Here is a 17,301-nt window from a genome sequence, read left to right as displayed (position 1 = left end):
TAAAGTTTAGAATTGGGTATGGCAGGGTAAAGTCAGACTCCAAAATTGGGTGAAGCCAGACCAAAGTTTTCAGTTTCTTACAGAAGACATTTTTTTTTCTCTATCCAGAGACTAGGTCAAGATAAACTTTTGGTTGTCTCTCTGTGAGGTTGAGTGGATTTTTTTTTTCCTGGAGCCTCCTTTCAAGGGTCCCAGATTATGTGGAGATCTCAATTCCAACTCTCCATTAGTCCTAAATTCTTGTCTCCTAGTCTTACTTGAGTGTGTTAAGCCATTCGCCATTACTGGATCTTCTAACCCCCAACTCTTAGCTTCAGACCTGCTCATTTGCTCCTTGCTCTGGTTTTGTTTTCTCTGTTTTTGGCATGTGAGAATTTCTCTTTCTTACCTGCAAGTTCAACTATGCACTGCAAAAATAATTTTTTATTCTATTTTATCCAGATTTTCCTCTTAGCTTAATCAGCTATTTTACTAGAACCTGAAACGTCCAAAGCATTCTTCTCAAAACACAAAACCGATTACATAACCTACTCTGTAAGATCTGTCAATTGTAATAAAGACCTAAATTTTACATGGCTTACTAGGCTCTATTTTGTAAATTGTATACCTTTTCAACTGCACCTCCTATCACTCTTCCCTGTAGTCTCTGAGCTCTAGCCATACTAGCCTTCTCTCTGCTCTTGCTTTGCACTTAGCATCCTCTGATTTGAAAAGCCACCCTCCCCCAACACACTGTATATCTACTCACTTTTCAGATCTCAGTTCAAGTGTCATTTACTTAGAGAAGCCTTTCCTGATTTCCCCGATCCCATCAGTCTAGGTCACTTTCCTGTGTTCTACACATTTTTCTCTAGAAATATTTGCTTAATATATATATTTACATATTCATGTGTATGATTATTTTATTAATGCATGATTCCTCCATAGTCTAGAAACTTCATGAGAGCAGAGACCATTTTGCTTATCATTGGATATGCATCTAGGCACATTGACTGGAACATAGAATATACTCAATAAGTATGGAATGGATAGGCGGGTGGGTGGATGGATAGATAGAAGGTTGTTTGAAGAATGAGTGAGAAATTCAGTGAGTGAGGAAGGAAGGAAGGCAGAAAGGTAGGAGTGAATTGTGGCCAAATAACTTATTCTAGGAGCAATTTTTTGTGCATTGTACTTGTAAAAACGCTTGTAAAAGCAGAAACATTTCTTTATTTGTCTCTCAGTTCTGTTAGTCTCACATAATAGCAAATACTTCTCTGTAGGTGGCAGTGCACTTACATAAGACAGTTTTCTGAAAAAAAGGGGGGGATGTGGAATTATCTTGAACATTTGAAAGCATTTATATAACTTGACTCTCATATTACAGTTTTAAAGACATGCTCTTATTTTCCATAATGTGGATGTGTTCTTGATTTATACTTGGCCGGAGTCTTTTTCCCTCAGAGATATTAGTAAGTGCTAGAGAGTTATCAGCTCTCATTTTATGATAGTATGATCCATATCAGCATGCCATTCAAGAATTAGAAAATGGGTATTGTGAATGAAACTGTAGATAATGTTTTGTCTTTAACAATAATAATATTTATACTGTAGAATAATTGGAACTATGGCAAATATAGACAGAACTACAGGCCAAACGTGTATATCTCAACTAACTTTGGGGATGAGACTTTTAAATTGTTTTCTAAATACATTAAAAAGAATGATCAGGGACGTCTCTGGTGGCATAGTGGTTAAGAATCTGCCTGCCAGTACAGGGAACACGGGTTCAATCCCTGGTCCTGGAAGATCCCACATGCCGCGGAGCAACTAAGCCCGTGCGCCACAACTACTGAGGCGGCGTGCTGCAACTACTGAAGCCCGTGTGCCTAGAGCCCATGCTCCACAACAAGAGAAGCCACTGCAGTGAGAAGCCCGTGCACTGCAATGAAGAGTAGCCCCCTCTTGCCGCAACTAAAGAAAGCCTGTGCGCAGCAACGAAGACCCAACGCAGCCAAAAATAAATAAATAAATTTATTTTTAAAAAAAAAAAGAACGACCAGTTGACCACTTTACTCCTGGATTTTATATATAGAAATTTGAAGCCCAAATTTATCTTTCCCAGAATGTTTTGTGCTTACTATTGCCACCTATATCATCTAAAGTTCCTTATAATCTAAAAGTACTATCATTAAAATATTTGCCCCACTTTGTTTTCCATGCTGTAGGTTTTTTTCAAGTTAAAAATATATATATATATAATAATTTTGTCCTTGCAGCACTTAAATGCAGAACGGTCTTACAAGTCCCAGATTGCTACTTTACATAAGTCTGTTGTAAAGATGGAAAAGGAGCTTCAGAAGGTTCAGTTTGAAAAAGTGTCTGCCCTTGCAGACTTGTCTTCCACAAGGGAACTTTGCATTAAACTTGACTCAAGCAAAGAACTTCTTAATCGACAGCTGGTTGCTAAAGATAAAGAAATAGAAATGGTATGTATTATGTTTTTAAATGGTTCTTTTAATATTACTATTACTATAAAATTATCACCATTTTCAAAAAATGAACTATTTTTTAATAAAGTATTACATCAAGCCATGCCTTTCAACTTTAGATTTTATTTTTAAAGTCCAAGAAGTCAATTTATGCTGTGTTCCAAACAATTCAAGACCATAACAGAAGCTCTTCCTTTGAGTGTGTAATTTGCATTTACTTTTAGCCAAAAGAATTATAAAACACATTGACATATCAATCAGCAAAGAACCATGAAGCTGAGGTTTATCTAGCAAAATAATAACTTTAATGATATCCTTTTAAGCAAAATTTACTATTTGGCTGAGTTCTTTTAAACTGTAATTCACTTGATTGTATCTACCACGTGCCTGACATTGTGCTTGCCACTGTGAATATAATGTTCAAAAGATACAGTCCCCTGCCCTCAAGGGCCTCCTGGTATTGACATACAAATTATTTGGGGTGAATATTTTACTAGTAAGAAATACTCAAGTTTTCAGAGAGGGAATTCCTTTTTGGCCTGTGGGTGTCAGAGAGGAGTTCACAAGGGCACACTACTGAACTCAGAAGTGATGAGGCATCCCCTTCAGAGGGAACAACCACTTAGGCAATGGTCCGAAGTTATAAGTGAACTCTTGAGTGAGTAGTAAGTCATTTGCATTGGCCAGGTGGCTGAGATGCATCTGGAAAAATAGATGGAGCCTGAATCCTGAAGGGATATGTATTCGAGTTGCATAGTATAATTGAAATATCAACACATTTTGGTTATATGTTGATACACATACACCAATACACCATAACCAAAAGGATTAGTAATCGTTAAGCTTTAAAATTATTACCCTTAGCAAAACTAAATATAAAATTGATAATGATTTATATTTATTTTTTAATCTTTTAAGGGTATTTACTACAGGTTTTGTTGCTTACTAGTCTTTAAATATTTTTTCTCTTATTGTGTTAAAATACATGTAACCTTTACCATCTTAACCATTTTAAAGTTCAGTGGTTTTCACATTGTTTTGCAGCCATCACCACCGTCCATGTCCATAACTCCTTTCATCTTATAAATCTGAAACTCTATACCTATTAAACAATAACTCCCCATTCTCTCCTCCCTGCAGCCCCTGGCAACCACCATTATATTTTCTGTGTTGATGATTTTGACTACTCTAAGTACCTCTCATAAGTGGAATCATATGTATTTGTCTTTGGGAGGCTGACTTATTTCACTTAGCATAATGTCCTTAAGGTTCATCTATGTTGTAGCATATTGCAGAATTTCTTTCCTTTTTTTTTTAATAGATCTTTATTGGAGTATATGCTTCACAATACTGTGTTAGTTTCTGTTACACAGCAAAGCAAATCACCCATATGCATACACATGTCTCCATATACCCTCCCTCTTGAGCCTCCTTCCCATCCTCCCTATCACAACCCTCTAGGTCATCGCAAAGCACCAAGCTGATCTCCCGGTGCTATGCTGCTGCTTCCCACCAGCCAACTATTGTACATTCAGTAGTGTATATATGTCGATGCTACTCTCACTTTGCCCCAGCTTCGCCCTCCCACCCCATGTCCTCAAGTCCATTCTCTATGTCTGCCTCTTTTTTCCTTCCCTGCAACTAGGTTCATCAGTACCATTTTATTTTATTTTTTTAGGTTCCATACATATGCGTTAGCGTACGGTATTTGTTTTTCTTTCTGACTTACTTCACTCTGTATGACAGACTCTAGGTCCATCCACCTCACTACAAATAACTCATTTTCATTTCTTTTTATGGCTGAGTAATATTCCATTGTATATATGTGTCACATCTTCTTTATCCGTTCATCTGTCTATGGGCACTGAGGTTGCTTCCATGTCCTGGCTATTGTAAATAGTGCTGCAATGAACATTGTGGTACATGTCTTTTTGAATTATGGTTTTCTCAGGGTATATGCCCAGTTGTGGACTTGCTGGGTCATATGGTAGTTCTATTTTTAGTTTTTTAAGGAACCTCCATATTGTTCTCCATAGTGGTTGTATCAGTTTACATTCCCACCAACAGTGCAAGAGGGTTCCCTTTTCACCACACCCTTGCCAGGATTTATTGTTTCTAGATTTCTTGATAATGGCCTTTCTGACCCATGTGAGGAGATACCTCATAGTGGTTTTGATTTGCATTTCTCTAATAATTAGTGATGTTGAGCATCTTTTCATGTGCCTCTTGGCCATCTGTATGTTTTCCTTGGTGAAATATCTATTTAGGTCTTCTGCCCATTTTTTAACTGGATTGTTTGCTTTTTTGATATTGAGCTGCATGAGCTATTTATATATTTTGGAGATTAATCCTTTGTCTGTTGTTACATTTGCAAATATTTTCTCCCATTCTGAGGATTGTCTTTTTGTCTTGTTTATGGTTTCCTTTGCTGTGCAAAAGCTTTTAAGTTTAATTAAGTCCCATTTGTTTATTTTTGTTTTTATTTCTGTTACTCTAGGAGGTGGGGTAAAAAAGATCTTGCTGTGTTTTATGTCAAAGAGTGTTTTTCCTTTGTTTTCCTCTAAGAGTTTGATAGTGTCTGGTCTTACATTTAAGTCTTTAATCCATTTGGAGTTTATTTATATGTATGGTGTTAGGGAGTGTTCTAATTTCATCCTTTTACATGTAGCTGTCCAGTTTTCCCAGCACCACTTATTGAAGAGGCTGTCTTTTCTCCATTGTATGTTCTTGCCTCCTTTGTCATAAATTAGGTGACCATATGTGTGTGGGTTTATCTCTGGGCATTCTATCCTGTACCGTTGATGTATATTTCTGTTTTTGTGCCAGTACCATACTATCTTGATTATTGTAGCTTTGTGGTATAGTTTGAAGTTGGGGAGCCTGATTCCTCCAACTCCATTTTTCTTTCTCAAGATTGCTTTGGCTATTCAGGGTCTTTTGTGTTTCCCTATGAATTGTAAAATTTTTTGTTCTAATTCTGTGAAGAATGCCATTGGTAGTTTGATAGGGATTGCATTGAATCTGTAGATTGCTTTGGGTGGTATAGTCATTTTCACAATATTGATTCTTCCATTCCAAGAACATGGTATATTTCTCCATCTGTTTATGTTATCTTTGATTTCTTTCATTGGTGTTTTACAGTTTTCTGAGTACAAGTCTTTCACCTCCTTAGGCAGGTTTATTCCTAGGTATTTTATTCTTTTTGTTGCAATGGTAAATGGAAGTGTTTCCTTAATTTCTCTTTCTGATTTTTCGTTGTTGGTGTATAGGAATGCCAGAGATTTCTGTGCATTAATTTTGTATCCTGCAACCTTACCAAATACATTAATTACTTCTAGTAGTTTTCTGGTGGCATCTCTAGGATTTTCTATGTATAGTATCATATCATCAGGAAACAGTGACAGTTTTACTTCTTCTTTTCCAATTTGTATTCCTTTTATTTCTTTTTCTTCTCTGATTGCTGTAGCTAGGACTTCCAAAACTATGTTGAATAAGAGTGGTGAGAGTGGACATCCTTGTCTTTTTCCTGATCTTAGTGGAAATGCTTTCAGTTTTTCACCATTGAGTATGATGCTTGCTGTGCGTTTGTCACATATGGCCTTTATTACGTTGAGGTAGGTTCCCTCTGTGCCCATCTTCTGGAGAGTTTTTATCATAAATAGGTGTTGAATTTTGTCAAAAGCTTTTTCTGCATCTATTGAGATGATCATATGGTTTTTATTCCTTAATTTGTTATTGTGGTATGTCACATTGATTGATTTGCATACATTGAAGAATCCTTGCATCCCTGGGATAAATCCCACTTGATCATGGTATATGATCCTTTTAATGTGCTGTTGGATTCTGTTTGCTAGTATTTTGTTCAAGATTTTTGCATCTATGTTCATCAGTGATATTGGCCTATAATTTTCTTTTTTTGTGATATCTTTTTCTGGTTTTGGTATCAGGGTTCCAGGTTCTATGGCTTCATAGAATGAATTTGGGAGTGTTTCTCCCTCTGCAATTTTTTGGAAGAGTTTGAGAAGGATGGGTGTTAGCTCTTCTCTAAATGTTTGATAGAGTTCGCCTGTGAAGCCCCCTGGTCCTGGACTTCTGTTTGTTGGAAGATTTTAATTACAGTTTCAATTTCATTACTTGTGATAGGTCTGTTTTTGTTTTCTAATTCTTCCTGGTTCAGTCTTGGAAAATTGAACCTTTCCAAGAATTTGTCCATTTCTTCATGGTTGTCCATTTTATTGGCGTATAGTTGTTTGTAATAGTCTCTTATAATCCTTTGTACTTCTGCAGTGTCAGTTGTGATTTCTCCTCTTTCATTTCTAATTTTATCTGTTTGCATCCTCACCCTTTTTTTCTTAATGAGTCTGGCTAAGGGTTTATCAATTTTGTTTATCTTCTCAAAGAACCAGCTTTTAGTTTTATTGATCTTTGCTATTGTTTTCTTTGTTTCTGTTTCATTTATTTCTGCTCTGATCTTTATGATTTCTTTCCTTCCACTGACTTTGGGTTTTCTTTGTTCTTTTTCCTCTAGTTGTTTCAAGTGTAGGGTTAGATTGTTTATTTGAGAATTTTCTTGTTTCTTGAGGTGAGATTGAATTGCTATAAACTTCCCTTTTAGAACTGCTTTTGCTGCATCTCATAGGTTTTGGGTCGTCATGTTTTCATTGTCATTTGTTTCTAGGTATTTTTTAATTTCTTCTTCGATTTCTTCAGTGATCTCTTGGTTATTTAGTAGTGCACTGTTTAGCCTCAGGTATTTATGGTTTTTTACAGATGTTTTCCTGTAATTGATTTCCAATCTCATAGCATTGTGGTCAGAAAAAGATGCTTGATACAATTTCAATTTTCTTTAATTTTCCAAGGCTTGATTTGTGTCCCAAGATGTGATCTATCCTGGAGAATGTTCCATGTGCACTTGAGAAAACAGTGTATTCTGCCACTTTTAGGTGGAATGTTCTATAAATATCAGTTAGACCTATCTGGGCTATTGTGTTATTTAAAGCTTGTGTTTCCTTATTTATTTTCATTTTGGATGATCTGCCCATTGGTGTAAGTGGGGTGTTAATGTCCCCTACTATTACTGTGTTACTGTCGATTTCTCCTTTCATGGTTGTTCGCATTTGCCTTATGTATTGAGCTCCTATGCTGGGTGCATAAACATTTATAATTGTTATATCTTCTTCTTGGATTGCTTCCTTGATCATTAGGTAGTGTCCTTCCTTGTCTCTTGTAACATTCTTTATTTTAAAGTCTGTTTTATCTGATATGAGTACTGCTACTCCAGCTTTCTTTTGATTTCCATTTGCATGGAATATCTTTTTCCATGTGTTCACTTTCAGTCTGTATGTGTCCCTAGGTCTGAAGTGGGTCTCTTGTACACAGCATATATATGGGTCTTGTTTTTGTATCCATTTAGCCAGTCTGTGTCTTTTAGTTGGGGCATTTAATCCATTTACATTCAAGGTTATCATCAATATGTATGTTCCTATTACCATTTTCTTAATTGTTTTGGGTTTGTTTTTGTGGGTTTTTTTCTTCTCTTGTGTTTTCCGCCTAAAGAAGTTTCTTTAACATTCATTTTAAAGCTGGTTTGGTGGTGCTGAATTCTCTTAGCTTTTGCTTGTCTGAAAAGCTTTTGACTTCTCCATCAAATCTGAATGAGATCCTTGCTGGGTAGAGTAATCTTGGTTGTAGGTTTTTCTCTTTCATCACTTTAAATATATCCTGCCACTCCCTTCTGGCCTGCAGAATTTCAGCTGAAAAATTAGCTGATAACCTTATGGGGATTCCTTTGTATGTTATTTTTTATTTTACCCTTGCTGCTTTTAATATTTTTTCTTTGAATTTAATTTTTGTTAGTTTGATTAATATGTGTCTTGGTGTGTTTTTCCTAGTGTTTATCCTGTAGGGGACTCTCTGTGCTTCCTGGACTTTGGTGACTATTTCCTTTCCCATGTTAGGGAAGTTTTCCACTATAATCTCTTCAAATATTTTCTCAGACACTTTCTTTTTGTCTTCTTCTTCTGGGACCCCTATAATTCAAATGTTGGTGTGTTTAGTGTTGTCCCAGAGGTCTCTGAGACTGTCCTCAATTCTTTTCATTCTTTTTTCTGCTCCTCTGCAGTTATTTCCACCATTTTGTCATCCAGCTCACTTATTCGTTCTTCTGCCTCAGTTATTCTGTTATTGATTCCTTCTAGTGTATTTTTCATTTCAGTGATTGTATTGTTTATCTCTGTTGGTTTGTTCTTTGGTTCTTCTAGATCTTTGTTAAACATTTCTTGTATTTTCTCAATCCGTGCCTCCATTCTACTTCTGAGATTCTGGATCATCTTTACTATCATTACTCTGAATTCTTTTTCAGGTAGATTGCCTATTTCCTCTTCATTTATTTGGTCTTGTAGGTTTTTACCTTGCTGCTTCATCTGTGACATATTTTTTGCCGTCTCTTTTTTTTTTTATTTTTTATGAGTGGGATTGTGTTCCTGTCTTACTGGTTATTTGGCCTGAGGCTTCCAACACTGGGGTTTGTAGGCTGGGTCTTGATGGTGAGATGAGGAACTCTGTGAGACCTCACTCTGATGAATATTCCCTGGGGTCTGAGGTTCTCTGTTAGTCCAGTGGTTCAGACTCGGAGCTCCCACTACAGGAGCTTCAGCCTTACCCTGGGCTTGTGAACAAGATCCCTCAAGCCACATGGGGTGGCCAAAAAAAAAGAGAGAGAACAATAACAAAGTAAAAAATAAAATTCGACTAGGAAACTAACAGATATGTTAGAAAGAATATAAAAATAAAAATATAGATGAATCAACAACCAGAAGGTACATCAGTACCCCAATAGTAAAAAAGAGGAGGGAAAAGCAAAAAAAAGGGGGTGGGGGGAAGACCTTGGCTGTGGAGGGCAGGGCCTAAGCAAGGGCAAGGTTTGGGCAGTGGGTGGGGCCTATGCTTAGGACTCACAGGGCTGGAAAAGACCCTGGGAGCTGTGGGAGGTGGGGCTTAGGCTCTAGGAACAGAAGGGGACCAGGCGTGCCCCCGACCCCTGGTCTTAGAGGGCAGGGAACCTTACCTGGGAGCCCAGCAGGTTTCCTGGGCTTGAGGGGGTAGGGCAAATGCCCTCCTCTCCTCTTCTGCTCCTCCGGTCTGGGAGGGCCCCTCCCACCTGCCTCTCTTGATCTCCCCGGCCTCCCTCCTATGCCCCCAGGACCAATGAGGGGTGGGCGGCCTTGGAGGGCAGGGGACCGGCCTGGGAGCTCAGCAGGCTCCCTGGGCCCGAGTGGGTAGGGCAATCATCCTCCACTCCTCTCCTGCTCCTCCCAGATGGCCCCTCCCACCTGCATCTCCTGATCTCTCCGGCCTCCCTGCTATGCCCCCAAGAACGCATGTGGCCTGGATCGGGCTTTGGATAGGGGGAACCGGCTTGGGAGCTCAGCAGGCTCCCCGGCCCTAGTGGGCCAGGCAATGGCCCTCCACTCCTCTCCCTCTCCTCTGGGAGAGTCCCTCCCACCTACCTCTCCTGATCTCCCTGGCCTTAGGGGGCATAGGTCCTGTCTGGCCTCCACTTCTCCTCCCCCCTCAGTCCCCCCACATCCTACTGGTTCACTTTGGGGTTCCTCCCATCTCCTTGGGCGTCAGAGTCCCCCACCAGCGGCCAGCAGGCACCCTAGTTGTGGGGAGAAGCTAACTCCACGTCTTCCCACACTGCCATCTTGACTCCACCCTCTCTTTCCTTTTTAAGGCTGAACAGTATTCCATTGTGTGAATATACCACAGTTTGCTTATTTATTTGTCAGTTTGTGGACGCTTGGGTTGCTTCCATGTTTTAGCTATTGTGAATAATGCTGCTATAAACATGGGTGTGTAAATCTATCTTCAAGATGCTGCTTTCATTTTGTTTGGGTCTCTACCCAGAAGTTGGATTTCTGGATCATATGGTAATCATATAGTAATTCTATTTTTAATTTTTTGAGGAATCTCCATACTGTTTTCCAAAGCAGCTGTACCATTTTACATTCCCACTGACAGTGCACAAGTGTTCCAATTTCTCTACCTCCTTGCCAACATTTGTTGTTTTTCAGCCTTTCTTTCTCTCTTTCTCTTTCTTTCTTTCTTTCCTTCTCTCTCTCTCTCCCCTCCTCCCTCCCTCCCTCCCTCCTTCCCCCCACCTCTCTCTCTCTTTTGCTAATAACTATCCAGATGGGTGTGAAGTCATCAGGCTAATTCTCATAGTATTTTTAAATACTCCTGGCATAAATTTTTTTTGCCTTAGAATTTAGTTATTTATCTATATATGTTTATCCCCATAATAAGCTGTGTTTCAAGTGCAAGAACTATCTTATTTATCTTTGTATTTCTTCAGCTGTACTATGCATATGAGGGACAGTCAAATAATTTTTCTAAGTTATTTTGATTTTGAGATAATTGTAGATTCACATGCAATTATAAGAAACTATACAAAGAAATGTTGTGTCTCCTTTACCTGGCTTCCCCCCATGATAACATCTTACAAAACCATAGTATAATATCTCAACCAGGCTTTTGACATTGTTTCAGGCAAGATATGGAACATTTCTATCACAGGACCCATCATGTTGCCCTTTTTTAGCGCTATCTACTCCCCTCCTATCCACAACCTCTCCTTAACCCCTGGAAACAAACAGCTAATCTGTTCTCCACTTGTAAATTTTGTCACTTCAAGAATGTTATATAGATAGAATCATACGATATGTAAACTTTTGGGATTGGATTTTTTTCACTCAGCATAATTCTCTGAAGATTCATCCAGGTTGTTGCATATATTAGTGGTTCATTCCTATAACATAGTTTGTTTAATCATTCATCCTTTGAAGAACATCTGTTATTTCCAGTTTAGAGAGAGAGAGAGAGAGAGAGAGAGAAAGAGAGAGAGAGAGAAATTAAAGACCCAAATAAAAGGAAAGACATCCCACATCCATGGATCAGAAGACTTAACACTGTTAAAATGGCAGTACTACCCCAAGTTGGTCTACAAATTCAATACAATGCCTATTAGAATCCCAGTTGGCTTCCTCAGTGAAACTGACAAGACGACATAAAATTAATATGGAAGTGCAAGTGACCCAGAATAGCCAAAACAATCTTGAAAAAGAAGAACAAAGTCAGAGCACTTCCCAATTTCAAAACTGTCTATAGTAATCAAGACAGTGTAGTACTAGCATAAGAAAAGATATATAGGTCAGTGGAACAGAATTGAGAGTCCAGAAATAAACTCTTACATTTGTGGTGAAATGATTTCCAAAAAATTGGTAGCAATACAGTTTAATGGGGGGAAGAATAGTCTTTTCAACAAATGCTACTGGGACAACTGAACATCTACATGGAGAAGAATGAAGTTGGATTCCTATCACATACCATATACAAAAATTAACTTCAAATGTTTTATAGGCCTATATGTAAGAGTTAAAAATATAAAACTCTTAAGAAGAGAACATACAAATAAATCTTTGTGACCTTGGGTTAGGTAATGCTTTTTTAGAGTCACATCAAAAGTACAACAGAAGAAAAAATAGATTAGAAGAACTTAATCAAAATAAAAAACTTTTGTGCTGCAAATGATATCAACAAAGTAAAAAGACAATGCACAGAATGGGGAAAACATTTGCAAATCATATATCTAATAAGAGATTTGTATCCAGAGTATGTAAAGGACTCTTGCAACTTAGTAATAACCCAACTCAAAAAATGGGGAAAGGATCTCAATAGACATTTCTCTACAGACACTACATAAATGGGCAAAAAGCACATGAAAAGATGCTCGACATCATTAACAATCAGAGGAATGCAAAACAAAACTATACCATTTCATAACCACTAGGATGGCTATAATTTTAAAAAGACAATAGCAAATGTTGGCAAAGATGTAGAAAATTTGGGACCCTCATACATTGCTGGTGGGAATGTAAAATAGGCCTCTTTGGAAAACATCTTGGCAGTTCCTCAAAATGTGAAAAAATAGGATTACCGTAAAGTCCAGAAATCCCACTACTATTTATCAAAGAAGAATGAAAACATAGGTCCATGTAAAAACTTATACAAATGTTCTTATCAGCATTATTTATAATAGCCAAAAAGTATAAATAACTCAAATATTCCTACATCTATGCAAGGGAATATTATTTGGCAATAGAAGTAATGAAGTACTGATACCTGCTAAAACATGGATGACTCTTGAAAACATTACACTAAGTGAAGGAAGGCAGTCCCATAACACCACACACACATTGTATGATTCCATTTATATAAAATGTTTAAAGCAGATCATAGAGACAGAAAATAGATAAGGGATTGTCTAGGGCTAGTACTGGGGTAGGAGTGGGGGAATGACAGCTAATGTGTGCTGGGTTTCATTTTGCAATGATGAAAAAGTTCTCACAATAGATTGTGAGATTATGGTATGATCATACAACTCTGTTAATATACTAAAAACCATTGACTTGTACAATTTAAATGGGCAAGTTGTATGGTATGTGAATTATATTCCAATAAAGCTGTTACCAAAAATGTGATGCTCCATTTTATATTCCTGCCAGCAAGGTATATGAGATTGCCATTGCCCATTTTAATGTTAATCAACACAGAAACTAAGAAATTTGCCAGTTTGATAAACTACAACATTGGTTCACCTGAAAGAGATTTCCCCAGGAAACACTTAGCAATGTCTATAGACATTTTTGACAGTCACAACCAGGGTGGGGGGATGCTATGGATCTCTGGTAAGTAGAGGCCAGGGGTGCCGCTAAACATCCTATAATGCATAGGGCAGCTCCCTACACCAAATAAATGTCCAACCCAAAACATCAGTAGTGTCAAAGTTAAGAAATCCTGGACTAGAAATACCATCTTGATTTAATTTCTATTTCTTTGATTATTAGTAAGGGTAAGTTATTCTATGTTTACTAATTAGCTGTATTTTGTACATTTTCTGTTCACATCACTAGTTCATATTTCTCATCATTTTGTTCATCTTCCTTATATTAATAATATATTAACTATTTACTGAGTTTATTTTCATCTGGTTTTTTTCTCGTAAATTTTGTTTATAATGAGTATAAATATGTTTGTTTTTTCTACAGTCAGACATCATTTTTTAATTGTATCTAGTCTAAAAAGTTCTTCCCCTACCTGCCCGCCCCTTTCCTAATAATTTCATTTTTATTTAACTTTTTTTTCTTAGGGTTTTATCTTTTTAGATTTAATTTTTTTAATGCATATATAAATTATTATAATGTGTAGTATGAGATAAGGAATAATTTTTTTCTAAATAGTGATGTCTGGTTTTCCTCCTTTTGAAGAAACATTTGGCTTACAGAACGTATTTTAGGCTCAAGATAACCTTCAAAAAGTGAAGTTTTCCACAGGATCATGCAAGAGAAGGAATGTGCAATTACTCCTTATCTTTCTTAACTATGGAGCGCGATGACATTCCATCAGGAAATTAGGTGTTTATAATTCACCCAACTCAGGACAAAGCAGTAGTTACAGATACTACCATGTCAGTCTTGCAGAAATAAATTAAGAAATATCAAAGCTGGAAATGGAAATTGTTTGAAGTTTGAGATTAATAACTCTTTACTTAAATTAATGAACTTTCTGATATTATCAGAGAGTTGGGGAAAGTGATACTCAGTGTGTGTGCGTGTGTGTATCTGGTAAGAAGGAGGACACAATTTCCAATCAAGAAATTAAAAGTGGTTGTCAGTTTATAACATAATACAGACATTTTATGAGTCTCTGATAATACATCAGTTAAGTGAACAAATAGGAATAAGTATAGGTATCTTCTTATTATTGTACAGGTGGAGAATGAGTTCGATTCTGCTCGTTCTGAAATAGAACTCCTCAGGAGTCAGATAACAAATGAGAGAATCTCCATGCAGAATCTAGAAGCTTTGCTGGTGGCCAATCGAGACAAAGAATATCAGTCTCAGATAGCACTTCAAGAAAAGGAATCTGAAATTCAGCTTCTTAAAGAACACCTTTGTTTGGCAGAAAACAAAATGTGAGTTGGTTAGCAATATGATAACATAATGTCATATTTCTAAATTTTTGGTACTTTATAGATTAGTAGAATTTTAAAGCTGGCATTTAGACAATTTAGTGCCATAATTTGCTATTAATTAAACTGAGGACCCCAAATATTGTGATTTGTCTAAGATTTAGTACTTATTTCTATTATATGTTTATCTAAATTTATCTAAATTTAAGTTTAACCATCTCTGTTGATTGTTTGGGTATAAATGAACACCTATTGGTCTAACATATTGCCTTTAGGAAATAACCAGATTAGAAGAAATTAAGCACTTCTGAAACCAGAAGAATTTTTCTATTTATGGACCCACCTGGTAGTGCCACCATCTTTCCATTTGTCACATAATATTTCCCTATGTACCTATGTACCTGTAAGTGTATACTGGTTACCTGGAAGAACTACTGCATTTACAGAATGCTGAAGACTTCCCCCAGAGCATTGATTTTGATTTTTTTTATTTTAAGAATCCCTAATACCGTTAACACCTTATTTACAAGACTGGACGATTAGGTGTAAATGCCTGCCTGCATAGTGAATATTTTATTATTAAAATATTAAACTAATATTTTATTATTAAACTTAATATTTTATTATTAAACTCACCTCTCACAAAACTTCATGGGGACCCTTAACCTCTGTTCTTATCTGTCCCACCTATAACACTTTTTCATCCAGCCTCAACTCTGCCCTCCCATCCGAGCAGGGGACGTGGGGAAGGACAGGAATCACGGTCTCAGGAATCAGCCACTTGTAGGAGCCCCCGACTAAGCAAAGGCTGCAAAACCAGGGCCCGTTTCCTTCAGAAACTGATTTTAGGTTTTGGCAGCTGTGATTGAGTCATTCTTTTCAATCACTGCAGCTGGGCTTTGGGGGTACCTCCAACCAGTTCTGCAGGATCATTTCCTCAAGCTGTAGGTGGAAATTGCCTCAGTGAAGTGTGCCGACAGTCCCACCTTAAGGGGTACATTCTGTTTTAGACTGGCTGGTGAGTAGTATCAAGTAAGCTTGATAAAGTTGTGTGTTCTTAGTCTCTAAAGTTTAGACTCCAGCAGTCTGTAATGCAGTCCTGAAAGCCAGCAGAGAGGATAGAATGTTCTGTGCAAGAAGCATTCACCTCTGTCATCTGCCTCATGGTAGTGTGCCTTATCACAGGGGTTTGGAGGCAGTGTTTAGCCCTAAGGAAGATCCTGTTAAATTGAAGAGATTTTGTTTTTAACAGTAGATATATCAAATTTCATATATATATATATATATATATATATATATATATATATATATATATATATATAAGGCATTTGGTCAATTAAATGTACATATATACACACACATTCATCATGGTGCTAGTGAATTCCAGTATTATATGCACTGGAATATGCACCTAATACCTTAAAGTACACTTGTAAAAATGATCTGCAGTAAATAAGTAACATAGGTAGATCATAGATAATAGTACCCCTCTAAACATCGGGAAACTGAGACAGAAAAGGTTTAACTAATTGAATTGGGCTGGGACAGCTTAGGCTTTTAGTAGGCTACTTTGCACATTTACTACATCTAAAGCTGGCATATTTTAGATGCACTAATACATCCATGAAAATGACAGTTTTGCTTGGATCCAGCTGAGAAACCATTGCCAACATGGTTTCATGTACTCTAGGAGTCCTAGCCATATTTTACCTATAATTAACTGTCACTCACATTCTTTTACACAGGGCCATCCAGAGTAGAGACGTGGCCCAGTTCAGGAACGTCATAACGCAGTTGGAAGCTGATTTAGACATTACCAAGAGACAACTAGGGACAGAGCGCTTTGAAAGGTGAGTGTGTCTCTATGCCACATTCAGCCTGGAAAGCATTGTTCCTTGGATAACCACAGATTTTGGTTATTTCATGATGCTTAGATTTTAAAGCATGATTTGAACTATAGTTCTATGACAGTGTTAATGATGTCGCTGGATATAAAGTTTAGTAAAAGTCTCACTGTTTTGCTTTAGGGAAAGAGCTGTGCAAGAACTTCGCCGCCAGAATTACTCAATTAATCCTTATCATTTGAGTTCCACAATAAAGCCAAGCACAAAATGTCACTCACCAGAACGTGCTCGCCATCGATCTCCTGACCGAGGCCTGGATTGATCATTAGAAGAGTAAGTGGTTTAAGGATCCATCCTTCGGGAACCATATAGCAATAAAAACTGAATATCTGAGGGGGTAAGAAAACTCTGTAACAGTCTACCATTAATAGTGCTATTTAAACATCATTACATAATTAGATATGTAGACATAAAAATAAAGTATTTTGATAATTAGTTTTATATAAATATGTTAAAGAAGGGTCTATTTTATCTAATGTATACATAAATTATATTTTTAAAATCTGATTTTCTTTTTTTTTCTACAACATACGGTTTTTTCATATACTTTCATTGACAAAATATTGGCTAATTATTACAGCACCATAAAATACATATACTTCAGGAAAATAATAGGCTAATTTTTCAGAGGAAAATAATTTAGATATATTCCTCTATGTCGCAAATTTCGTAAAAACATTTTTATTTAGAAATAATTTCAAACTTACAAGAAGTTAACAAAAGTAAACTAATACAAAGAACATCTCTGCAACCTTTTACCCATACTCACTATTAAAATTTTACCGCATTTGCTTTTTATGTGTTTATGGGACAACACACGCTGTCTCATGCACTCACACTCTTGCACTTGTTCCTCCCTCTCTCTCTCTCTCTCTCTCACCCTCTCCCCCACCCC

The 17,301-nt window shown here is 37.0% G+C and overlaps 1 protein-coding gene across 3 annotated transcripts in view; it reads left to right on the top strand.

Annotated features, from left to right (window-relative positions):
* The window catches only part of TSGA10 (testis specific 10), a gene marked incomplete at both ends in the record, with an annotated part of 62,020 nt that extends 45,352 nt beyond the window's left edge, over positions 1-16,668 (top strand). For 2 of the 3 annotated variants that reach the window (XM_079720502.1, XM_079720500.1), the window contains 4 exons: positions 2,259-2,468; positions 14,303-14,505; positions 16,248-16,352; positions 16,530-16,668. In XM_079720502.1, coding sequence (XP_079576628.1) covers positions 2,259-2,468; positions 14,303-14,505; positions 16,248-16,352; positions 16,530-16,668 — 657 coding nt within the window. The remainder of the gene's footprint in view (positions 1-2,258; positions 2,469-14,302; positions 14,506-16,247; positions 16,353-16,529) is intronic. The other variant, XM_079720501.1, reaches the window with a different exon arrangement.
* Between the last annotated feature and the right edge of the window lie 633 nt (positions 16,669-17,301).

The sequence above is a fragment of the Hyperoodon ampullatus genome (assembly GCF_949752795.1).
Source record: "Hyperoodon ampullatus genome assembly, chromosome: 15".
NCBI lineage: Eukaryota > Metazoa > Chordata > Mammalia > Artiodactyla > Ziphiidae > Hyperoodon > Hyperoodon ampullatus.
The sequence above is the reverse complement of the archived record's forward strand: the minus strand, read 5'-3'. Positions and strand labels throughout refer to the sequence as shown.